The sequence below is a fragment of the Dendrobates tinctorius genome, unplaced genomic scaffold (assembly GCF_039654945.1).
Source record: "Dendrobates tinctorius isolate UK_male_01 unplaced genomic scaffold, ASM3965494v1 ptg000022l, whole genome shotgun sequence".
Classification (NCBI taxonomy): domain Eukaryota; kingdom Metazoa; phylum Chordata; class Amphibia; order Anura; family Dendrobatidae; genus Dendrobates; species Dendrobates tinctorius.
Genome location: NW_027361690.1, coordinates 95,721,228 through 95,747,574, shown reverse-complemented (window position 1 = coordinate 95,747,574; position 26,347 = coordinate 95,721,228). Strand labels below are relative to the sequence as shown.

The 26,347-nt window shown below is 45.8% G+C and overlaps 1 protein-coding gene across 1 annotated transcript in view; it reads left to right on the top strand.

Annotated features, from left to right (window-relative positions):
• Positions 1-26,347, top strand: part of LOC141084436 (uncharacterized) — a 63,796-nt gene that overhangs the window by 9,335 nt on the left and 28,114 nt on the right. The window contains exons 4-6 of the mRNA XM_073569161.1: positions 1,840-1,975; positions 2,072-2,268; positions 14,155-14,245. Of these exons, the coding sequence (XP_073425262.1) occupies positions 1,840-1,975; positions 2,072-2,268; positions 14,155-14,245 (424 nt within the window). The remainder of the gene's footprint in view (positions 1-1,839; positions 1,976-2,071; positions 2,269-14,154; positions 14,246-26,347) is intronic.

Below are 26,347 nucleotides of genomic sequence, written 5' to 3'. Positions count from 1 at the left end.
GTAGGATCCCAATCCGTGAACTAAATATATATAGACTTGGCACACACCAAAGGTTTCTGATGCAGAAAGGTGATTTTTAATTATACAACAGTACATACATACACAGACGTTTCGGTCTAGGACCTTCATCAATGTACGCACTTGGGATTCGCGGTGGATACTGCGTCCACACTCCACAAATCACCACGCAGTGGGACGGCTTCATTTGCCTCCTCACAGGATTGGTCTATCTCACAAAGCCCAGTCACTAAGAATCTCACAGTACAATATATCGTACATTGATGAAGGTCCTAGACCGAAACGTCTGTGTATGTATGTACTGTTGTATAATTAAAAATCACCTTTCTGCATCAGAAACCTTTGGTGTGTGCCAAGTCTATATATATTTGGGCCCTAGTCCTGTGACCATATACTGTTATGAATGAGTCACCGTAGGAGGCAAAAACAGAAATACAAGCTAAGTCCGGAAACCCAGAGAAGTTGGCAACTATCAGATTGCAGACCCCTGAACCTATCAACACAACTAGCAGTAGCCGTGGGGGTACCTACGATGCAGTAGACCCCTCGATCACAGCCGGAGAATTAAATAGGCCTAAAGAAAGAAAGGGGAAATCTAAACTGCCCCAGAGCAGACCCCAAAGCAATAGGCAGCCCCCAACATATAATGACGGTGAAGCAAGATGAAAACACTAACACAGACAGAAAGATAGACTGAGCAAAGACGGGGCCCAAAACTACCTAGATAGGAAAGGACAGGAAGGCTGCTGTCTGCAATCTGCCAAAACCCTATCAAAGACATAAGCCAACAAGCTGATATGAAAAAGGCCCTGAAGCAGCTAGGCTTCAAAAACTAAATCAGCACTCAGGTATTTTCAGAAGACAGAGCTAAAGGAATTCAGCACACCCCAGCAGGGAATGGCAGAAATCCAGAAAAACAAAGCAAAACAAAGTCAAAGCACCAATGCAAAAGGCCGAGCAGCAAACTTAGCTTTAGAGGAGCAGGAATTCAGACTGGTCTCCAAGGATCCCACAGAGAAATCACCCGCAGGGCAGAAGGGCGTCGGCAGCCTTATATCCAGTCAGTAACTCCACTCAGCCAGTCATCATCATCAGCCTCAGGTGTTTGATAATCAGGCTCACTACCTTTCTTTACCAGAAGAGGGAGTTCCTCGGGCCTCAGTAATGAAGGGGAAAATGAACTCACAACAATATACTGTGCTTGCATTCCACTGAGACCTGTGAGTCCAACAGGCTCGGTATTTATGTTTATTGCTTTGGCGCCTCTGTGAATCAACAGAGTACACGCAGCGCACACCGGGTGACGTTCAACCCGCGTGCGATATACCGCCATATTGAGTGTCCGCCATTACCTAGCAGCAGTGTTACACCTTCTGCATGGTGGACCCCGGGCGGCGAACGCACTTTCTATTATTTATTATTTAGTGCTTCTTTCTCCTCCTGAACTGATCATTCATTATTCAAAATTCTATATTTTCAGGCTAAGCTTGTCTTTATTGAAAACAGATTTGCCCATTACTAAGATGGGAGATGGCAGTTGGTTCTCATAAAGTTATATGGTGAACTGGAACTGTGGTTGCAGGAGAACTTTCATCAGAATGTCTGTTTCTGTGTCTATCTCTTCTCCCCTTTTCGCTCCATAGAACTTTGAAAGCACCAACTGTCCTCTCCGATCTCTGCAATAGGGAAATTTGCCTTTACTGAATATAAATTTTACCCATGAATTGAGAGTGAAATAAAAGATATATTGCAAAGTTTCTTATTGTCATGTGATTTATTGATATTTCTTTCCCAACATAACTGTCCATACTTCTGTTTTAGGCCCAGTGCTGTATCTCTCCTTCCAGCCAATAGCTGTAGATATGTACTTCAGATGCTGAAATCTGAAGCTCAGTCTGTGGCCGCCTTACCTCAGCAGCGTCGCTTTGGCTTGCTTGATGCACTCATGCGTTGCCTGGTAAGACTGTGTCGCCAGCTCACAAGTACTCACCTTTGCATACACATACTGTACATTTGCACATATAAGCACTATGTCATCTCTCTTTTTCTGCAGAATTCAGCAGGAATTATTGACCCTCAGGAACAATTTATCATTCTTGGAAGCTTAGCTCCATTTCTCAAAGGCTCAGCTTATCTCACATTGTCCCAGGGAATGATGCTAAAGAATGTTGAATGTGTGACAAATTACTGCTATCTTCAAGAAACATGGCTGCCATTATCCCAACTGCTGCAAGATTCACAAAGCTTTGGGTAAGTAACACACAGGTGTAAGGAAATACTGAACACGATCAGTATATAAATCAGCAGACAAATCAGGGGAAGATAGAAAACAAGAATGTGTATATGGTGTCCTTGTCCTCTGATACAGACATGTGTAAGATTCCAGGGATGCTGCTGCCAACACTCGCTCTCATGCATTGGCTTCATCGCCATCTACATACAGGTGCTTCTCTCAAAATTAGAATATCATCAAAAAGTTAATTTATTTCAGTTATTCGATACAACAAGTGAAACTCATGTATTATATAGAGTCATTACAGAGTGATCTATTACAAGTGTTTATTTCTGTTAATGCTGATGATTATGGCTTACAGCCAATGAAAACCCAAAAGTCATTATCTCAGTAAATTACAATACTTTATAACTCCAGCTTGAAAAATGATTTTAAAATCCAAAATGTTGGCCTACTGAAATGTATGTACAGTAAATGCTCTCAATCCTTGGTCGGGGCTCCTTTGGCATCAATTACTGCATTAGTGCGGCGTGGTATGGAGGCGATCAGCCTGTGGCACTGCTGAGGTGTTATGGAAGCCCAGGTTGCTTTGATAGCAGCCTTCAGCTTGTCTGCATTGGGCGGGTTTGCTGGCCAATCAAGCACAGTGATACTGTTTTTAAACCAGGAATTGGTACATTTGGCAGTGTGGAGAGGTGCCAAGTCCTGCTGGAGAATAAAATTTCCATCTCCATAAAGCTTGTCGGCAGAGGGAAGCATGAAGTGCTCTAAAATTTCCTGGTAGACGGCTGCACTGACTTTGGTATTGATAAAACACAGTGGACCTACACCAGCAGTTGATATGGCTCCCCAAACAATCACTGATCGTGGAAACTTCACACTAGACCTCAAGCTGCTTGGATTGTGGCTTCTCCACTCTTCCTCCAGACTCTGGCATCTTGATTTCCAAATGAAATGCAAAATTAAACTTTCATCTGAAAACAACACCTTCGACCACTGAGCAGCAGTCCAGTTCTTTTTCTCCTTGGCCCAGGTAAGATGCTTCTGGCGCTGTCTATTGGTCATGAGTGGCTTGACACAAGGAATGTGACACTTGTAGCCCATGTCCTGGATACATCTGTGTGTGGTGGCTCTTGAAGCAATGAGTCTAGCAGCAGTCCACTCCTTGTGAATCTCCCCCAAATTTTTGAATGGCCTTTTCTTAACAATCCTTTCAAGGCTGCAGTTATCCTGGTTGCTTGTGCCCTTTTTCTACCACACTTTTTCCATCTACTCAACTTTCCATTAATATGCTTGGATACAGCACTCTGTGAACAGCCAGCTTCTTTAGCAGTGCCATTTTGTGATTTACCCTCCTTGTGGAGTGTGTCAATGACTGGCTTCTGGACATCTGTCAAGTCAGCAGTCTTCCCCATGATTGCGGAGCCTACTGAAACAGACTAAGGGACCTTTTTAAACGCTTAGGAAGCCTTTGCAGGTGTTTTTTGCTAATTATTCTAATTTACTGAGATAAAGACTTTTGGGTTTTCATTGGCTGTAAGCCATAATCATCAACATTAACCCCTTAATGGCTGTAGTTTTTTTCGATTTTTCGTTTTTCGCTCCCCTTCTTTCCAGAGCCATAACTTTTCTCCTTCGCCTCATTGGGGGACACAGATACTGTGGGTGTATGCTTCTGCCGCTTGGAGGCTGACACTAAGTGAAAAAAAGAGGTTAGCTCCTCCTCCGCCATATACACCCTCGCCCCCATTGCAGGCGGAAATCAGTTTTTTGCTTAGTGTCCATGGAGGCACACGTCTGTTTTTTTGCTCCAGACTTTTTCCATGAAGATTAGACAGGGGCAACGGATCCTATTGAAAGGGTCTGATTTCCCCAAACCAACAACGAGCGAGCACGTGCAAGTGTCCCTCCACGTATCCTCTCCCGTGACGTGGGACACGATGCCGGACTTAGCCCTGACAACCCCTAGGTATTGAAACCATGGGCTGTACAGAGGCACAAGACTAGTCTGTGCGGCCCCCACTGCTCCACCAATGCTTAGACTGCGGTTTACGGTCCCTCTCCTCACCCCCCGAAGGGGTTAGATGGAGCTAGGGTGCCTGCACCATTCTATTTTTCAAGGCCCCCTCACATACCTGAGCTGGGAAGCCGAAGAGGATCATTAGTGAGGAGAGGGCCTGGGAGGGCTCCTGCGGTGAAGATCTGGGGCTGGAGCCCTTAGCCGGCAGATGCCATAGGCCATTCTTGACTGAGTGTGGCTGCAGACGGAGAGCGCGGTGTGGAGCAGCCCGCGACAGCAAGTAGCGCCAGATTTTGCGGCGCCATGGAAGGTCCGCGCCCCCCCATTCCCCCCCATTGCGGGCAAGGGATAAATTGAGGCCGTGGCTTTAGCCGGAGCTAGGCCGCGGCCGGAAGTTCCGCCTCCAGGCCGCGCGTCACTTCCGGCGGCCCGCCCCCCAGGCCTGGGAGGCGGTGGATAAATTTAGTCCCCGGCTTCGGAGCGCGGCTAGGCCGCAGAGCAGGAAGTACCGCCTCTGGAGTGGTTTATATGCTGGCGGCCCACCCCACAGCTGGTGGCGCGCGATTTTGATGTGGAGGCGTCCACGAACGTGGGGGCACAGGACTGGGGTAAGTGCTGCCCGAGAGGCCACGCTACAGGGAAAACGAGGTGCTACCTCCTCCCCCCCATCCCCAGCAGCGGACAGATACAGCATGTCCGAAAAAGCAAAGATGCACACTTTTTTTACGCTGCACGCATCTCTTGTCGGGCTGCGTTTCCGCGGGCACAGAGCAAGCGATTATGCGAAGCCTGAGAGTCTGACGCGCCCAGGAGCCCTCCCCTGTGACTGCGACCGAGGTCCCAAACCCCCCCCGGAGTGGGCCCTATCACTGTCACAGTCCATGGCGTCGCTAACGAGGGAAATCGAGTCCCTTCAGGCCCCAGATAGGGTCAGGGACAGTGGCTCGCCGGCCTTAGAGGGAACCTCCACCTCACTAGAGCCTTCAGCCTGCAGGGGCCGCTCCCATTCCAGGCAGACCCGGGGGAAGAGAATCCACGCGGTGTTGCCCAGTCCATCCGGTGCTTTGGCATCCGTAAGTTCTGCTTCTCGCTCCCCGTCACCAGTGGTTGATAGCGAGCAGACCTCAGATTTCGACCCCGAGCCCCTTGACCTGAATGCTCCAGGGTCAAGTGAGTCAGTGGACAGCCTCATAGAAGCCATCAATCAGACCTTGGGGATTGAGGATGATCCCGCAATAAGGTGGCGGCCGCACAGAATTTTTTCCCCTCACCCTGAGTTTGAGGACATAGTGCAGCGACACAGGGAACGACCAAACAGGCGTTTCTCGGGTCAAAAGGCACTCGAAGAAAGGTATCCATTTGCCCCGGACCTCCGTAAAAAATGGACGGAATCTCCGATGGTGGATCCACCGGTGTCACGCCTAGCCACTAAAACTCTGTTATCCATACCTATATTTTGATACAGGAAAGATGTACATCTTTGTACCGTGTTAGCCAGTCGATAGAAAAATATTCAGAATTGAGAGTCTTCAGTGGTTGATACCTTTTAATGGCCAACTGAAAAGATGGTAACAGAAGCTCAGGCTTCTATTCCAACCTGTGTGCGGTTCCCAAAAAGGACGGGACTGTCAGACCTGTTTTGGACCTCAAACTTCTGAGCAAATTCATCAGGATCAGACATTTCCGGATGAAGTCACTCCGTTCAGTCATATCAGCCATGGAGCAGGGAGAATACTTGGCCTCGGTCGACATCCAGGACGCATGTCTGCATATTCCCATCTTTCCTCCTCATCAAAGTTTCCTGCGTTTCGCCATCAACGGTCGACATTTTCAGTTCTTGGCACTACCTTTCGGATTAGCCACGGCTCCCAGAGTGTTCACAAAGGTTATGGCAGTTGTCATGGCCATATTGCATTCTCGAGGCATAGTCGTCTTGCCTTAAAGTACTTGGATGACCTATTGGTCAAGGGCCCTTCAAGACGGGCATGCGAGGAAAATGTCTACATCACACTAGATACTCTTGCCCGCTTAGGGTGGTTGGTCAATGCAAAGAAGTCATCCCTTCCATAATCATAATTCTGCTTCACGTCACTTGTCTCATCTATTGCATTTTTTCTGTGCTGTATTGTGCATAAATATGTGACTCTTCAGATTTTGTATTAGTCTATGCCTGATGAAGAGACCTGAGTAGTCTCGAAAGCTTGCAATGTGTTACCATCTTTTCAGTTAGCCATTAAAAGGTATCAACCACTGAGGACTCTCAATGCTGAATATTTTTTTATCCATACCTAGTGGTTCCTCTATTAAGGATCCCACGGATCGCCTCATAGAGAGCTTAGCTCGCTTAGTATATGAGGCATCAGGATCAGCGCTCTCTCTCCCTCGTTTGCAGCAACGTGGGTAGCCATGATCTCATGGTCAGAATCATTAAACAAGGTCGCGCAGGAGCAAGAGCTACCTGCAGAGATATCGGAGGTCGCGAGTCAGATCGCGATGGCCGGAGACTACGTAATCAATGCATCTTTGGATGCTGCCAATTGCTCGGCACTTGCTGCCGCTAACGCAATTTCTATCAGAAGAGCTCTATGGTTCAGGACATGGCGAGCCGATTCTGCTTCCAAGAAGTCCTTGACTTCCCTGACCTATCAGTGCGGCCGTCTATTTGGGGAGAAGTTAGTTCAACTTATCTCCGACTCCACAGGAGGAAAGAGCGGTTTTCTCCCTCAACAAAAGGTCAAATCACCTTTTTGCCACCCTTTTCAGGCACGTTTTCGGGCCTTTTGCAACCCCGGGTGGACCACAGCGGCCAATTCCACCGCTTCAGGCCACCCAACCAGGATAGGGAGCGGCAGGTCTCATATAGAACCAACCCATTGGGGAGAATGCGTACTCAACAGCCCAGATCAAGGGGATCCAGATCCCAAAGATCGTCAGCCAAATGACTCGAGGCGTTTACCAGACGACACCAGCAAGGCGGGCAGCCGACTACTCTGGTTTCGCCGCTTCTGGTTCAGTGCCGCAGGCGACGCATGGGTAAAGGAGTTGGTGGCTTCAGGTTACAAAATAGAGTTTGTCAGAAACCCTCCAAAACAGTTTTTTCTGTCTCATCTTCCCAGGGATACCCAGGCAAGAGCTCTGTTGGTAGCCATCGAATCGCTCCAGCGCAACAGGGTCATTGTTCCCGTGGCAGCGCACGACAGGGCTCAAGCTTCTATTCCAACCTGTTTGCGGTTCCCAAAAAGGACGGGACTGTCAGACCTGTTTTGGACCTCAAACTTCTGAACAAATTCATCAGGATCAGACATTTCCGGATGAAGTCACTCCGTTCAGTCATATCAGCCATGGAGCACGGAGAATACTTGGCCTCGGTCGACATCCAGGACGCATGTCTGCATATTCCCATCTTTCCTCCTCATCAAAGTTTCCTGCGTTTCGCCATCAACGGTCGACATTTTCAGTTCGTGGCACTACCTTTAGGATTAGCCATGGCTCCCAGAGTGTTCACAAAGATTATGGCAGTTGTCATGGCCATATTGCATTCGCAAGGCATAGTCGTCTTGCCTTAAAGTACTTGGATGACCTATTGGTCAAGGGCCCTTCAAGACGGGCATGCGAGGAAAATGTCAACATCACACTAGATACTCTTGCCCGCTTATGGTGGTTGGTCAATGCGAAGAAGTCATCCCTTGTGCCAGCTCAGAGGATTTCCTTCTTAGGAATGGTCTTCGACACTTGCCGAGGGTTGGTAATTCTCCCTCAGGAAAAAACCCTAGCTCTCCGGCAGGGAGTTCGGACTCTTCGCCAACCAGTCCCTCATACCATTCGTTTCAGGATGAGGATTCTAGGAAGAATGGTGGCAGCAATGGAAGCAATACAGTTCGCCCAGTTCCATTTTTGCCCCCTGCAGCACGCTCTCTTGTCAGCCTGGTAGAAGAATCCTTTCACGCTCGATCGGCGGTGCCGACTGTCCTCTCAAGTCAGGCAGTCGCTCGGATGGTGGATAACCAGTTCCTCTCTGACCCAGGGGAAACCCTTCCCCCCAGATCATTGGTTTAATAACCGATGCCAGTCTCCTCGGCTGGGGAGCGGTTTTTCACCACCACACGACCCAGGGACGGTGGTCGCCACAGGAGGCACGCCTCCTGATAGACTTATTGGAGTTACGAGCAATTTGACTGGCTCTGCATCAGTTTCATCACTTCTTAGCAGGCCGCCCCGTCCGGATCCAATTGGACAACGCCACGGCGGTGGCTTGCATAAATCACCAAGGAGGCACCCGCAGCAGAGCAACCATGCGCGAGTTAGGGCACGTTCTTCAGTGGGCCGAAGCAAACCACTCGGTGATTTCGGCAGTCCACATCCCGGGCGTGGAAAACTGGGCGGCAGACTTTCTCAGCTGGCAGGGTCTTGCGTCCTGAGAGTGGTCACTACATCCCGAGGTCTTCCAGCAGTTTTGTCAACTGTGGTGAACTCCGGATGTGGACCTGATGGCGTCCAGAGTGAACGCCAAGGAGCCCACATATGTCGCTCGGGCCAGGGACCCGCAAGCAATCGCTGTGGATGCGTTGGTTCTACCATGGAACCAGTTCCGCCTCCCATATCTATTTCCCCCACTGCCACTACTCCCGAGAGTCATCAAAAAGATCAAGACGGAAGGGGTTCCAGCGATTCTGCTGGCCCCTGACTGGCCTCGTCGAGCGTGGTACGCAGATCTAATGCAGCTGCTCGCCGACGTTCCTTGGCGGCTGCCAGAGCACCCAGATCTACTTTCTCAAGGGCCGATTTGCCACCCGAACTCAGGGGCCCTGTGTTTGACTGCATGGCCGTTGAATCTTGGATTCTAACCCAGGCAGGGTTCGGGAGCAGGGTGGTGGCGTTCCTAGTGGCCATCAATTCAATCAGGCGGGTTTCGGAGCTGGTGGCCCTATCCTGCCGAGCTCCGTTCCTCACTTTCCATAAGGATAAGGTGGTGCTCAGACCAGCCCCTCCTTTTCTGCCAAAAGTTGTGTCCTCATTTCACATTAATGAGGATGTTGTCTTGCCTTCATTTTGTCCAGCACCGGTGCACCGTGTGGAAAAGGCTCTTCACACGTTAGACCTGGTAAGAGCCCTCTGGAAGTACGTGTCGAGGATGGCACCCTTTCGTCAGACGGACACGCTGTTCGTACTCCCCGAAGGGCTCAGGAAGGGACTCGCTGCCTCGAAATCAACCATAGCCAGATGGATTCGTTTGACTATTCAGGAGTCCTACCGCATTAGAGGCATGCCGATTCCAGCAGGGATCAGAGCGCACTCTAATCGGGCAGTGGGCGCCTCTTGGGCGCTTCGGCACCAGGCTTCGACTGAACAGGTTTGCAAGGCAGCAACCTGGTACAGCCTGCACACATTTGCCAAACATTATAATATCCATACTCAGGCCTTGGCGAATGCGAGCCTGGGTGGAAGATTTCTCCAAGCAGCGGTGGCGCACGTTTAAACAAGAGGTGCATGTAGCTTGGATCGGTGAGTCAATCTCCCACCCAGGGACTGCTTTAGGACGTCCCACAGTATCTGTGTCCCCCAATGAGGCGAAGGAGAAACAGGGATTTTTGTGATAAACTCACCGTAAAATCCTTTTCTCCGAGATGCTCATTGGGGGACACAGTACCCACCCTATTAGCCAAGTTGGCTTCTATTTTGTTTAATTTATACGCATTTATTTATGTGATATAAGGGTGGTCTTTTTTCTGGACGTGTTGTACCGGTATTAAGGCTGATTTTGTTGTTCTCCTACTGCTTTGGCACCAAACTGATTTCCGCCCGCAATAGGGGCGAGGGTGTACATGGCGGAGGAGGAGCTAACCTCTTTTTTTCACTTAGTGTCAGCCTCCAAGCGGCAGAAGCATGCATCCACAGTATCTGTGTCCCCCCAATGAGCGTCTCGGAGAAAAGGATTTTACGGTGAGTTTATCACAAAAATCCCTGTTTTTAATTTTCAGTCAATATGGCCATGTGAGGGCTTATTTTTTGCAGGACGAGTTGTACTTTTCAATGACACCATTGGTTTTATCATGTCGTGTACTCGAAAATGGGAAAAATATTCCATGTCCGGTGAAATTGCAAAAAAAGTGCAATCCCACGCTTGTTTTTTCCTTGGCTTTTTTGCTAGGTTCACTAAATGCTAAAACTGACCTACCATTATGATTCTCCAGGTCATTACAAGTTCATAGACACCAAACATGTTTAGGTTCTCTTTTATCTAAGTGGTGAAAAAAATTGAGTGCAGGGTGGCGCTCATAGCAATGTGCCGGCAACAACCATAGAGGTCTCTATAAGACCTCTTGTTGTCAAGGTAACGCGTCGCTGACCCTCGATGATGTGACTGGGTCGGCGATGCGCTCACTTATGGCCCAGCGGTCGGAAGCTGTAGTTAAATGCCCGCTGTCAGCATTTGACAGCAGGATTTAACTAGTTAATAGGAGCAGGCAGATCGCGATTCCGCTTGCACCTATTGTGGGAACATGTCAGCTGTTTATAACAGCTGACATGTCGCGGCTTTGAGGTGGGCTCACCACCGGAGCCCACCTCGAAGCAGGGGACACCGACCGCTGACTTACTTTCCCGTCAGTGGTCGGAAAGGGGTTAACAGAAATAAACACTTGAAATGGATCACTCGTTTTGTAATGACTCTATATAGTACAGCTCTGGCAAAAATTAAGAGACCACTGCACAGTTTTATAAAAATCAGCTTCCCTACATGTCTGACAGCCATTCCATTCCAGTGTCAGTTGAATTCCAACCAGAGTACACCTCATTCTACTTAATGTGCTTCTGATTAGGTGAACACCTGAACCAAATCTTATTTAATGAAGGAAAGTATAAAAAAAAACCTGCAGTGGTGTTCACAATCCTCTTGCAATAGAACAAGCTGAATGGCAAAGCAAGTGCTAGTAATATCCCAAAAGTAATAGGAATGAAAAAATAACTTCTAACCATGCCAAAGTAGTTGAAAAGAAAAGTCTTGACTGAGGAAAAGAAGGGCTCAATTCTGGCTTTACTAGCAGAGGGATACAGTGAGCGTCATGTTGCCTCCATCCTTAAAATTTCTAAGACGGCTGTCCATTACAACAAGGTCAAGCAGCAGATATTGGGGACAACAATGCTACAGACCGGCAGAGGGCAAAATTGACTCTCCACTGACCGAGATGACCGTCATCTTATTCGAATATCACTCAGCAACTGCAGGATGACATCAAGTGACCTACAAAAGGAATAGCAAATGGCAGCTGGGGTGAAGTGCACAGCAAGAACAGTTCGTAACCGGCTCCTAGAGGCAGGGTTCAAGTCATGTAAAGGTAGAAAAAAGCCTTTCATCAATGAGAAGCAAAGGAGAGCCAGGCTGAAGTTTGCCAAAGACCATAAGGATTGGACCATAGAGGACTGGAGTAAGGTAATCTACTCTGATGAGTCTAGTTTTCAGCTTTGCCCAACATCTGTTCGTCTAATGGTTAGACGGGGACCTTGAGAGGCGTACAAGCCACAGTGTCTTGCACCCACTGTGAAATTTGGTGGAGGATTGGTGGTGGAGGACTGGTGATGAGCTGGGGATGCTTCAGCAAGGCTGGAATTTGGCAGGTTAATCTTTTCGAAGTACATATGAATCAAGCCGCATACAAGGTTATCCTGAACAAAAAAAACAGTTGATTCCTTCTGCTCAGGCAATGTTCCCCAACTCTGAGGACTGTTTTTTCCAGCAGGACAATGTGCCATGCCACACAGCTAGGTCAATCAATGTGTGGATGAAGGACTACCATATCAAATCCCTGTCAAGGCCAGCCCAATTTCCAAACCTGAACCCCATTGAAAACCTCTGGCATATAATCAAGAGGAAGATGGATAGTTACAAGCCATCAAACAAAGAAGAACTGCTTACATGTTTGTACCAGGAGTGGCATAAGGTCACCCAAAAGCAGTGTGAAAGACTGGTGGAAAGCATGCCAAGACGCAAGAAAGTTGTGGTTAAAAATCATGGTTATTCCACAAAATATTAATTTCTGAACTCTTCCTGAGTTAAAGCATTAGTATTTTTGCTTCTAAATGATTAAGAACTTGTTTTCTTAGCATTATTTGAGGTTTGCAAGCACTGCATTTTTTTGATATTTTGACCATTTCTCATTATCTGAAAATAAATACAAAATTTTGTGCTTGGAAATTCGAAGACATGTTGTCAGTAGTTTATAGAATAAAAGAGCAATTTACATTTTACTCAAAAATATACCTATGAAGAGAAAAAACAGACAAACTGAAAATTTTGCAGTGGTATCTTAATTTTTGCCAGAGCTGTATAGGAGTTTCACTTTTTTGTATTGAAGAACTGAAATAAATTAAATTTTTGATGATATTATAATTTTGTGAGAAGCAGTTGTATATATAACTAGAAGTCCGCTAAGATGTTTTCCTCCTAATCCTACAGCTGCTATCTCTAAGGCCGGGGTCACACTGGCGAGGAATACGGCCGAGTGAGAGGCGCTAAAAGCACGCATTAGACATGGACCAATGATTCTCTATGGGGTCCCTCGCACCAGCCGTATATTTCTCATCCGTATTCTAGGCTCCGTGCGATTGTCAGCATACTACGGCCGTAGTACGCCAATGCAAGTCTATGGGTGTGAAAAAATACAGATTACACACGGACCACATGTGTGACTTGCGAGAAATACGCACCCAGTGTCTTTTAGCAAAGCCGGCAATTCAGTGCGCTATACAGTAAACTCACACTGACAGGTTTAATAAAGAAATGAAAGAATAGATATAGACACATAGAATACACATATATATATATATATATATATATATATATATATATATGCATTCTATGTGTCTATATCTATTCTTTGGTTTCTGTTATAAACCCTGTCATAGGGCTCCATTATATGTCCATTTTGCAAGCCTGCGAGAAAATCTCGCAATACGGATGCCATACAGATTACATACGGATGCTGACATGCGCAAAATACGCGACCACACCTTGCTTACGGATGACATACGGAGCACTGTTTAGGGGCCATTCATCCGTATTACGCATGTAAAATACTGACCGTATTTTGCGTTGGTTAGTGTGACCCCGGCCTAACAGTGAGAGAAGGCTGATGCAGAGCAGAGTGAGCTGATACATCCAAGAAGCAGTAGGATAACCATCTAAGTGAAGGAGTTACACAGGCTCAACAACAGCAAATTTGTAGGATTTTTTTTTGTAATAAACACTATTTAGGAAGTTGCTTAATTTTATATGTTGGACTTAGATGAAGAATAAACAAAAAATGTAATGCAAATGTGTCTGTAACCTTTCAAGTAAATTTATCATCTACTCCATACTGCCCTGTGGGCGCAACAGGAAATAGTGACCGGTGTGCTTCTCGTAAGTGGAAATAAGCTTTAATGCTATTATTATTTACATATCATCATGGATTCCATGGTGCTGTACATGAGAAGGGGTTACATACAAATTGAGTCAGCTGTGAGTGCTGTAATATCGTAGTCTGTCATGTTCATAAGGTGTGACCTCCCTTCATTCACTTGCCACTGATAACTTTCTTACTTTGGAATACAATAAGAAGAAAGCTGTCAGTGAGTCAACAGTGGGTAAATGGCGGGTGTTCAATGGTGGGAGACCATATTTTATATGTTCAGAATTTCTTCGTGGGCACTAATGATGTTTTCACACTGTAGATTGCTGAATTATTTACATGCACAATACCTAATTAAGCATATAGAATACATACAAGAATGACAAAATAAACAATTTTGGTATGTTATGTAATTTTAGATATTACATTTTTATAGAAAAGTATGATGAAAAAAATTATAATGAGGTACACAATCATTTATCTTTTATTCTTTTTAGTTCTCCGACTCTTTGGACACCTCTGGTGCTGGAACGTTTGGACAGGTTGGTTCCTTTGCTGCCACTCAACTCGCTGAAGTCTCTGAACATGGTGAGTTCTAGCCTATAGAAGTGAGGATATCATATATTACTGCTTTAAAGACCAGGACATTTTTGTTTTTGTGCTCTTGTTATTTGCTCATCTTCTTCTCAAACCAATAACTTTTTTTTTTTTTTTTCTGTAGCCATAGACGTATAAGGCTTGTTTTTTTGCAGGACAAGCAGTAGTTTGGATTGGCACCATTCCAAGTGGGATGAAAAAGTGAAAAAAAAAATGCAATTCCATAATTGTTTTTTTGGGGACTTTTTTGGCGTTCATTTTGCGGTAATACTGACCTGGAAACATGATAGTCCAGGTCAGTGTGATTATGACGATACTAAACTTGTATAATTTTGTCCCCCTAATTACCGTCCGTAAGCTATAAAAAATAAATTCAGAATTTTGTAAAAAACAAAATTTGCTTTGTGATGACATTTTCCAAAACCTGTAACATTTTTACTTTTCCCTTGAAGGAGCTACATGAGGGCCTAACCCTTTTATTGATACTCATTTGGGGTGCATATGATTTTTGAGTTTGCTTTTTATTACATTTTTAGAGAGGTAAGATGACAAAAAAAACAATTCTGGACGGTTTGATTTTTTTTTCTCGTTACAGTGTTTGCCATTTGGGTTAATTGCATTTTTATAGATTGCATTTTTACGGACATGGTGATACAAAGCATATTGTTTTAAATTTTTTAAAATGGGAGAAAAATGGGTGATTTTTATTTTTATACTTTTCATATTTTTAAAAACTTTTTTTACGTTATGTTTTAGTATCCTCATATTTTATACTATAATACTTTAGGATTGCAGTTTATTGTAAAAATCGTGGTCTCACTTGCTGACTACTGCCCAGAACTTTTATTCACATTTAAATGCAGGAAGCAATTAATATACTTGAAAATAAGCCTCCACCTTGTGAGATATTTCTAGTTTTACTGTCAACATTTTGTTCTGTTTTTTTTTTTTTGTTTTTTAATACTGTTATCAGTTTTCCTGATATTATCATTAAGTTGATGTATTGCAAGAAGCTCCTAAGCTCCCCAAGCGGAGGCATCAGGAAAACAGAATTTTATATCTTAGAGGGGAACAAAACTTTTAAAAGACTTAACATTTAGTCACACCAGAATCCATTATTGGTGGGGATCAGGACTTGAGACCCTCACCAATTGATGGGAAGAAGAGGAACTGCTCAGCTAATTTTCAGAGTGAAATCAGTGCAGAGCACAGACTTTTTATGGTTCTGTACACCGCTCTACTGTGTGCATAAGACTAAAGTTTGGAAGTTATAATGTTGACTAGAGTTGAGCGAAACAGGTCGGTCAGATTCAAAAGTCGACGACTTTCGCCAAAGTCTGGTTTCGCCAAGCGAAACCTGACCATAGCGTGAGGTCGGCCATGCGGTTGGCGACCCGAGCGCCAAAGTCGCATTTCCCATAATGCTTACAGGTGCCTTTTCTCAGCCAATGAGCAAGGACGCACACTGTGGGCAACGCAATGACATAGGCAGCGGCCACCACCATCTTAGAGAAGGGCATTGCATTGATTGGCTTGCTTTGTGTGGCGTCACAGTGGCTATAAAAGCCCTGACCGCCGACCGCCATTTTACTTCTGCCAATCTTAGCATAGGGAGAGGTTGCTGCCACTGTTTCTCAATAGGGAGAGTGTTAGGCAGGAAAGAAAAAAGAATCTGTGCTTCTGCTGATAGCATTTGTGCTGTACAGTTAGCGTGCAGTGACAGGGGAGGATTTTTTTGTGTGCCGCAGCGCTGGTTATTAGGCTGCCTGATAGCTGCATTGCTGTATGCACACTGCTGTGCAGACTGCTTTTTACACAGCACTCATACTTTTATTCTTTTTTTCTGCACAGTTACCGAGCGTTCATTTTTTCCCACACTGTATAGAGCTGTACGCTCCTCACACACTACCGTGTACCGACTGGTATCATGGACAAATACATGCTGACTATCTGTGTGTGCCTCCAGAAATAAATATACGGAGATTTAAATTTTCCCCTACACCATATTCAGCTGTCCACTTCTGATACAGTACCGTATATCTGCTGTTTGGATTACGGTCAAATCCATACTGAGACAACATCTGTGTGTGACAATGGAAATAAATATACAGAGATTTAAAATTTCCCCTACACCGTATTCAGTTGTCCGCTTCTGATACTGTGCCGTATATCTGCTGTTTGGATTACGGTCAAATCCATACTGAGACAGCGTCTGTGTGTGACTCTGGAAATAAATATACTGAGATTTAAAACTTCCCCTACACCATATTCAGCTGTCCACTTCTGGTACAGTAGCGTGTTATGAATGAGTCACCAAGGAGGAAAAACAAAAACAAGCTAAGCCACAGAAAACCAGAGAGGTTGGTAACTAAGCGATTGCAGTCCCCTGATCCTATCCACGCAACTAGCAGTAGCCGTGGAGCGTACCTAGGATGATCCTAGATGCCTCGTCACAGCCGGAGAACTAAATAAGCCTAAAGCAAGAAAAGGGGAAATCTAAACTGACCCAGAGCAGAACCCAAAGCAATAGACAGCCCCCAAACATGTATTGTCGGTGAGACAAGATGAAAACACAAACACAGATAGAAAAATAGGCTGGGCAAATGATGGGGCCCACACTAACTAGAAAGTACAGGAAAGGAAAGATGCTGTCTGCAATCACGCACAAAACCCTGCCAAAAAAATGTCCAACACTTTCTGATAACAAAAACCCTGAAGTCACTAGACTTCACTTCCCTATATCAGTACTCTGGTATATTCTGAAGACAGAGCAAAAAGAGACCAATCTGATCAAGGACAAAAAGCAAACTGGCATAAACAGAGACATAAGAATGGAAATTCAGCGCAGCCCAAGCAGGGGCTGGCTGACCACAAAAACTGAGTAAACCAGACCAAATCTCATGTGAAAAAATAGCAGAGCACACTTAGCTTGAGCAGGCAGGAACAGAACTGGAAACCAGAACCTCAGGGCAGGAAAATATCACCAGCACAAAATTAGGGAGTCGGCTGTCTTAAATCCAGTCAGAGAGTCCTGATGTCCACTCACAGTCCTCCTCCTCAGGTGGCAGGTCTCTGCCATTTAGATCAGCTTCAATACCTACTGTCACCACTAGAGGGAGCCCGGATGGAGAACTCACAACTCCTCTGTCAACACAGCCAGCTCCACCATCCTCACCAGAAGCCAGAGGTAAACCAGAAAATGAATTCACAACAGTACCGTATACCTGCTGTTTGGATTACGGTCAAATCCATACTGAGACAGCGTCTGTGTGTGACAACAGAAATAAATATACAGAGATTTAAAGTTTCCCCTACACCATATTCAGCTGTCCGCTTCTGATACAGTACCGTATATCTGCTGTTTGGATACGGTCAAATCCGTACTGAGACAGTGTCTGTGTTACTCCAGAAATATATACGGAGATTTAAATTTTTCCATACACCGTATAGAGCTGTACGCTCCTCACACACTACTGTGTACCGGCTGGTATCACGGACAAAAACATGCTGACTATCTGTGTGTGACTCCGGAAATAAATATACAGAGATATAAATTTCCCCTACACCGTATTCAGCTGTCCGCTTCTGATACAGTACCGTATATCTGTTGTTTGGATTACTGTCAAATCCATACTGAGACAGCTTCTGTGTGTGACAATGGAAATAAATATACAGAGATTTAAAATTTCCCCTACACCGTATTCAGCTGTCCGCTTCTGATACAGTACCGTATATCTGCTGTTTGGATTATGGTCAAATCCGTACTGAGACAGTGTCTGTGTGTTACTCCAGAAATATATACGGAGATTTAAACTTTTCCATACACCGTATAGAGCTGTACGCTCCTCACACACTACCGTGTACTGGCTGGTATCATGGACAAATACATGCTGACTATCTGTGTGTGACTCCGGAAATAAATATACGGAGATCTAAATTTTCCCCTACACCGTATTCAGCTGTCTGCTTCTGATACAGTACCGTGTATCTGCTGTTTGGATTACTGTCAAATACATACTGGGAGAGCGTCTGTGTTGTGAATTCACTTTCTGGCTTACCTCTGGTTACTGGTGAAGGTAGTGGAGATGGTCATATTGACAGAGGGGTCACGAGTTCTCTTTCTGAGCTCCCTCTGGTGGTTACAGGAGGTAATGGAGCTGATCTAATTAACAGAGGCCTGCCACCTGATAATGAGGAGGACGATTGGACATTGGGAGTTTCTGACTGGATTTAAGACAGCCGACTTCCTCTATCCCTGCTGGTGATTTTTTCCTGCCTCCTGAGGTCTTAGTTTCCAGCTCAGTCCCTGCATGCTCAAGCTAAGTGTTCTTTTGCTATTGTTCACATTTGATTTGGTTTTGTCTATTTCAGTTTTGTGTGGTCAGCCAGCCCCGGCTGGGACTGTGCTGAATTTCCATCCTTATGTTACTGTTTGTGCCAGTTTGTTTTTGTCCCTTATTAGCAGGGGCTGGCTGGCACTTTTCAGCCTGGGGGGCAATCACAAGGCAGTGGCCCTCGAATTGTGGTGGCCCACCTCTGCCCAACTTATCTCTGGCCACTGCATTAAAGCAGCAGAGATGACAAGCTTTAAAGACAGGCTGGTACATAGATATGGGAACAGAACAAAGCTTGCTGCATAGATATGGGAGCAGAACCAAGCTTACTGCCTACATAGATACTGTAACAGAAGCAAGCTAACTATATAGACATGAGAACGGAACCAAGATTATTACGTAGATAAGGGAACTGAAAGGAGTTTACTACAGAGATGTGGGAGCAGAACTGATCTAACTACAGAGATAATGGGAGCAGAACAGAGCTTACTACAGTGATATGGGAGCAGAACCGAACTTATTACAGAGATATGGGAACAGAACTGAGCTTACTACAGTGATATGGGAGCAGAACAGAGCTTACTACAGAGATATGGGAGCAGAACCGAGCTTATTACAGAGATATGGGAGCAGAACCGAGCTTACTATAGAGCTATGGGAGCAGAACGGAGCTTACTACAGAGATATGGGAGCAGAACCGAGCTTACTATAGAGCTTTGGGAGCAGAACGGAGCTTACTACAGAGATATGGGAGCAAAAATGAGCTTACTACAGAGATATGGGAGCAGGACCGAGCTTACTACAGAGATATGGGAGCAAAAATGAGCTTACTACAGTGATATGGGAGCACAACAGAGCTTACTACAGAGATATGGGAGCAGAACTGAGCTTACATAGAGTTATGGGAGCAGAACGGAGCTTACTACAGAGATATGGGAGCAAAAATGAGCTTACTACAGAGATATGGGAGCAGAACAGAGCTTACTACAGAGATGTGGGAGAAGAACCAAGGTTAGTACAGATATATAGGAACCGAAAGGACCTTACTACAGAGATATGAGGGCATAACAGAGCTTACTACAGAGATAAGGGAGCTGAACCAAGCTTACTAAGTCTACTACATAAATACGGGAACAATACCAAGCTTATGGCATACATATGGTACCAGAATCTAGATTACTACATCGATACAGTACCAGAACCAAGCTTACTGCTTATATATGGTACCATAACTGAGCTTACCTTCAAACATATATACAACTCCGGAAACACGGACATGTAAACACACAGTACGCAGGGGCATTGCTACTGTCCTAAAACATCAGGGGTCCAAGCCCCAAAGTGCATGTTTCCCCATATGACCCCCCTATAGCCATATAAAATAGCATCTATACATATGTAATTACAGTATACCACTGATGCTAGCCAACAACACACAATGCAAAGGCCAATATTATCAAAATGACAACTATAAAAGACCAAAACAATACGGTTGCACAATGTCCACTACGATCACCACTACACAGTGAATACATAGTATGGCCCATTACCTCTACATAACAAGACACTCTATACAAAGACCAATGACACCACCATACACCTTCTACTACATAATGACTGAAACACAATAAGCTGCTACTAAATAAAAAAAATAAAAACACTACTAGAAAGAGCAATATTCCCACCTTACAGTAACCATATATTGGTAGATACCAGTCCCACAGAACATACAGTGATTACAGTACAGTTTAATTTACACATGTTTCGGTTCGTTCACTTTTCCAGTCTTTTCCATCTGGCCCAGACCTCCATTACCACTTCTCCAGCCACAGCTTGTCTGTACAACAAAAACACATTTTCAGCGACGTCGCCATCTATTTCCAACCTACACAAACTCCCCACTCTGCATGCACTTGCTGTGTGGAGCACTGACCCCAATATTTAAAAAATTGTGCCATTTTTAGGATTACTCCCTCCCCAAAAAATGAAAGTGTCCCATAGAAAGTATTAATGCCCCTACTTTGCAAAGGTCTGTATTCTATATAATATCCCAAGTGCCCCCTTCCAGCAACAAATACCCTTGAGTGTCCACTTAAAGTTAATAATGCCCCCCCCAACAAAAATGAATAAATAATGGAACCTGAGTGCCCCTATCAAAACTAATAATGTCCCCTTTTATAACAAATAATGTCCTCTGAGTACCCACACAGCTCTGTATATACAGAGTGATGGTCCTACAGCCCTCAATACACAATATGATGGTCCCCAATGCCCTTTATAATACATTGAGGACCCCAGAGCTCCCTATATATAGTAAAATGGCTACATAGCCCCTATATACGATATGATGTCCCCACTGCCCCCTATATATAGTATGAAGGTCCTCACTGTCCTATATGTATTATAAAGTGGGGAAAAAAGCATTTAGTCAGCCACTAATTGTGCAAGTTCTCCCACTTATAAAGATGAGAGAGACCTGTAATTGACATCATAGGTAGACCACAACTATGAGAGTCAAAAAGAGAAAACAAATCCAGAAAATCACCTTGTCTGATCTGGTAAGATTTATTTTGCAAATTATGGTGGAAAATAAGTATTTTGTCACCTAAAAACATGCAAGATTTCTGGCTCTCACAGACCTGTAACTTCTTCTTTAAGAGGCTCCTGTTTGACCTTGTTATCAGTATAAAAGACACCTGTCCACAACCTCAAACAGTCACACTCCAAACTCCACTATGGTGAAGACCAAAGAGTTGTTGAAGGACACCAGAAACAAAATTGTAGCCCTGCACCAGGCTGGGAAGACTGAATCTGCAATAGGCAAGCAGCTTGGTGTGATGAAATCAACTGTGGGAGCAATAATAAGAAAATGGACAACATAAAAGACCACTGATAATCTCCCTCGATCTGGGGCTCCACGCAAGATCTCACCCCGTAGGATCAAAATGATCACAGGAACGGTGAGCAAAAATCCCAGAACCACACGGGGTGACCTAGTGAATGACCTACAGAGAGCTGGGACCACCGTAACAAAGGCTACTATCGGTAACACACTACGCCGCCAGGGACTCAAAACCTGCAGTGTCAGACGTGTCCCTCTGCTTAAGCCAGTACATGTCCAGGCCCATCTGAAGTTTGCTAGAGAGCATTTAGATTATCCAGAAGAGTATTGGGAGAATGTCATATGATCTGATGAAAACAAAACTTGTCGTGTTTGGAGGAGACAGAATGCTGAGTTGCATCCAAAGAACACCATACCTACTGTGAAGCATGGGGGTGGCGGCATCATGCTTTGGGGCTGTTTCTCTGCAAAGGGATCAGGACGACTGATCCGTGTACATGAAAGAAAGAATGGGGCCATGTATTGTGAGATTTTGAGTGCAAACCTCATCCCATCAGCAAGGGCATTGAAGATGAAATGTGGATGAGTCTTTCAGCATGATAATCATCCCAAGCACACCACCAGGGCAACGAAGGAGTGGCTTCGTAAGAAGCATATGAAGGTCCTGGAGTGGCCTAGCCAGTCTCCAGATCTCAACCCTATAGAAAACCTTTGGAGGGATTTGAAAGTCCGTGTTGCCCAGTGACAAGCCCAAAACATCACTGCTCTAGAGGAGATCTGCATGGAAGAGTGCATAACACCAACAGTGTGTGCCAACCTTGTGAAGACTTACAGAATTCATTTGGACTCTGTCATTGCCAACAAAGGATATGACAAAATATTGAGATGAACTTTTATTAATGAACAAATCAGTAGCGTAGTTACTGGGGGGGCAGAGGGGGCAGTCGACCCCGGGCCCCATCCCATGAAGGGGCCCCCCAATCCATGATCGCTTCTGTCATAAGGCTGCCTTCCTGAGAATCTGCACACAGGCTAGCAGCGTGGCAGAGTCCTCAATGCAGCGGTAACACGGAGCTGACCTGATAACTTTCTGACAGGCTGGGGTCAGCTCTGCTCCTTGCTCTGGCTCATGCAGGCTGGGGCTCTTCTGGGTCCTAGTGCTCACCCTTGAGTGTCCTCTGACACTGTCTGGGCCTGACCTCATTGCATGCTCTTCACCTGCAGCACTGGAGGAGAAATTGCCAGGGCCCCTGCAAACTTCATCTGAAGGCGGCCAGAATGTATTATGCTAAGTAACTTCAGGTATGCAATGATCACTGTGGGGTGTATGTGATAAGATGGTGATAGGGTGGGAGCTGAAGGGGGGGTGGTGGAGGGAGGACAGGGCAGGGGGCTTATTATTAGTGTTTATGGGTCGCCCTCCCAGGGCTGTGGGGTACTCGGTACCGGGCCGATCTCTCAGAGGGAGGTGTCACAGCAGCGGTGACCCGGTCCGTGGCCCTGGGTGCCCATGTAAAAGGGGTTGAGTGGTGGAATAAAGTTTATGAGTGATTCGTGACGCCACATGTGGTGTTCGGCAAGGGAGGTGTTAAGCCGACTCTGCAGACAGATCCTCGGGGAAAGATGGTGGGGTGCAGCAGTGATGTTATAGCCCTCCACAGGGAGGGCCGCAGTCCCAGGGCAGAGTAGATGAAGAGAATGGGGGGTTGAGGAAGAGGGTGCAGTGTCTGGCACAGAGATGTAGCAGTGCTGGAGAAGTTGCAGAAAGAAGGCAAGGACACAGCGGAATGTAGTTTCTTTACCTTTACTTTGTAAGTGCAGTCCAGGGTCCAGATTACAGATGGCACAGGAGCTGATTAGCCTGGAAGCAACTTAGGAATCTCTCTGTCAGACGGGTTGTGTGGTCTCCTCTCTAGCGCTTATTTTTAGGTACTTGCAGTACGTTGTTACACTGAAGTTCCACTTGCTTATTCTCTTTAGAACTCCCTCGTATGGCAGACAGCTGTAGCCTTCTATCTCCTTTGGCTCACATGTCGCTGTGGTGCCTCTGAGTCTTAGATGGGAATAGAGCATTTACAGCTTCCTATTCCTCTGGTTTCTGTTGCAGGACCGTCAGTATCCATACAACCTTGGAGACCAGGCTCCAGATCATGCGCATTAGCTGGAAATGAGCCTCAACTCTCTGCTCAATCTTCCCGCTCCTCTCCTTAAGTCCACACACTTCACCCTCCTCACAGAACCAACTAAATTTCCCCTTCCTGGCCCCCAGAGAGCAGCTCTTCCCCCAGTTTTGGTTCAGAGCTCCCTCTGCTTGCCTGGAATGGGAACTGTGTTGTGTGTATTGATTAACTGCTAGAGAGACCCTTCATTGCTTCCAGGCATGACATCACACTCCCTAGGAGGAAGGTAATGCCACTGTGGCAACCATACTCCTGGGGGCGCCACACTCCCCCCTAGTGCAATTCAGTACTCCCGGACTGAAGAAAAAGAAAACAAGTAAAACATATTAACAAATTAACAATTGTAACTGTTACAAGATTTAAAAAAAATGAAAAATTACAAAAACCATGCTCAAAAATAGTCCCTGTGACGATTAGTCCATGCGTCAATGTCCATGGTCCAATTCCTGAGCAAGTTGGTAACTATATACAAAATAGTTTTGGCCACACATAGTCCTGTGGTCCAGCTGTCCATTGAAACAAAATAAAATTGTTCAAAATGGTTCTTACAGAGTCTCTGTAGGCACAAAACTTTAAACGTTGCATATTTACAAGTACAACGGACAGACCTGCGTAGCACTGGTGTGGTTGGGGACCTCACTGATTGCGTGGTGCTAACTATTGGTGTAGTGTGTGTTGTACTGGCTACACTACTGGTGGTTCTGCGTTGCACAGGAATACTAGATTTCCTAGGACCACTTCTACTCACTGTAGGTAAACTAGGTAGTAGTTGTCTGCGAACTCTTAGACTCACCAAGGGCATGACAGATTCACCACTGACAGGGCGAGGATTCTCTGGCTCCACTGTTGGTGTGGCATCTGCTGCGTGAATTTCCTGATTTTCAGAATTTTCTTGAGTCACTTCTTGCACTACCAGTTGGAGAAAGGTCAAAACTGGCACCACTATGGCTTGATTCACTCTAGTCCAATTTACAGGGAATTCTCCGAGTACAGTGCTGACCTTTTCTTCCTTCTCTATGGGTTGGATGTTGTTTTGCTCTTCCATTCTGTCCTTTAGTGGGTCAGGGCACAATTTCAGATAATCCCTCGACACTGCTGATGAGGTTTCTCCTCCATCCTTACTGATAAGGCACACTTTGGCGTTGTCAAAGTTTGATGGTAGGACAGTGTAGGGTTCAGCTTCCCATTGGTCATCCAATTTATGCATCCTTCTTTTCCTCTTTAGGACTTGTTCTCCTGGTGACAAGGGAACTGCAGGTGCATGTTGATTGTAGTTCTTCTCCTGTTTTTGTCTTGCCTGAGCTAGACTCTTTTCTACACACTCTTGTACTCTACGGTACTGCTGCTGTCGCTCTGTATCCCAGTCAGCATCTGGTGATGTTACGTCAGGTGTAAGGACTCCCATATCCAAATCAATAGGTAACTTGCCAGGCCTCGCTCTCATTAGGTAGGCTGGAGTGCAGTTGGTGGAATTCACAGGTATGTGATTGTAGAGGTCAACCAGATCTGGCAACTTCTCAGGCCACAGATTCCTCTTTTCCAAAGGCAAGGTCTTCAGTAGGTCGATCACCACCTGGTTCATCTTTTCACACATGCCATTGGTCTGTGGATGGTACGGTGTTGTCCTGATCTTCTTGCAACCATACAAGTTACAGAATTCCTGTAACACTTCTGCCTCAAAGGCTGGACCTTGATCTGTAAGCACTCGCTCGGGATATTCGTGTGGTCTACAAAAGTGCTGTTAGAATGCTCTGGCTGCTGTCCTGGCTGTTTGATCCTTGACAGGCACGACTACCAGGAATCTCGAGTAGTGGTCAACGATGGTAAGAGCATAAATGTAGCCTGAACGGCTTGGGACCAGCTTCACATGGTCCAGGGCAACCAACTCAAGTGGCTGTTTGGTTATTATTGGCTGCAAAGGAGCTCGCTGGCTGTTACGGTCCTCTCTTCGCAGGTTGCATTGTCCACACTCCCGGCACCAATTTTTAATGGCCTTCCTCATTCCAGCCCAGTAGAATCTCTCCCGGAGCAAGGCTTCCAACTTCTTCCATCCGAAGTGTCCAGCTCCATTGTGGTATGCTTCCAGGACCATTGATGCCTCTCTCTTTGGGACTACCACCTGCCAGACCAACTCATGAGTGCGGGCATTGATACTCCTCCGACACAGCTTTCCTTCATAAATGAACAGCCTGCCTCTTTCCTTCCACAACTGCTGGGTTTCTTCAGGAGCATCCGACTCTGGGCGTGAGTCAGCTTGTGACAGTAGCTCCTTCACCAGGCAGACTGCGGGGTCATTATCTTGGGTTTCTGCCCAGTCATGATGAGGCAATGGATTTAGGGTGGCCTGCTTCATGATAGACCGTCTGTTTCTCACTCCTTGGGCACGTTGGGCCGCAATTGGCCGGTGGAAGGCAGGTAACTCTATTTCTTCGAGTGCCTCAGGGCCTTCTCCTGCATCTGGCAGATTAGGCATTCTGGACAGCGCATCAGCATTGGCATTCTTGTGCCCCGCTCGGTACTTGATGGTAAATTCATAGTTAGACAGCCGGGCCATCCATCGCTGCTCCAGTGCACCTAGTTTTGCAGTTTCCAAGTGAGTCAACGGGTTGTTGTCCGTGAAGATGGTAAACTTGGCTGAAGGTAGGTAATGCTTGAATCGTTCAGTCACAGCCCAGACTATGGCGAGGAACTCCAGCTTGAAGGAACTGTAGTTGTCAGGGTTCCTTTCAGTGGGATG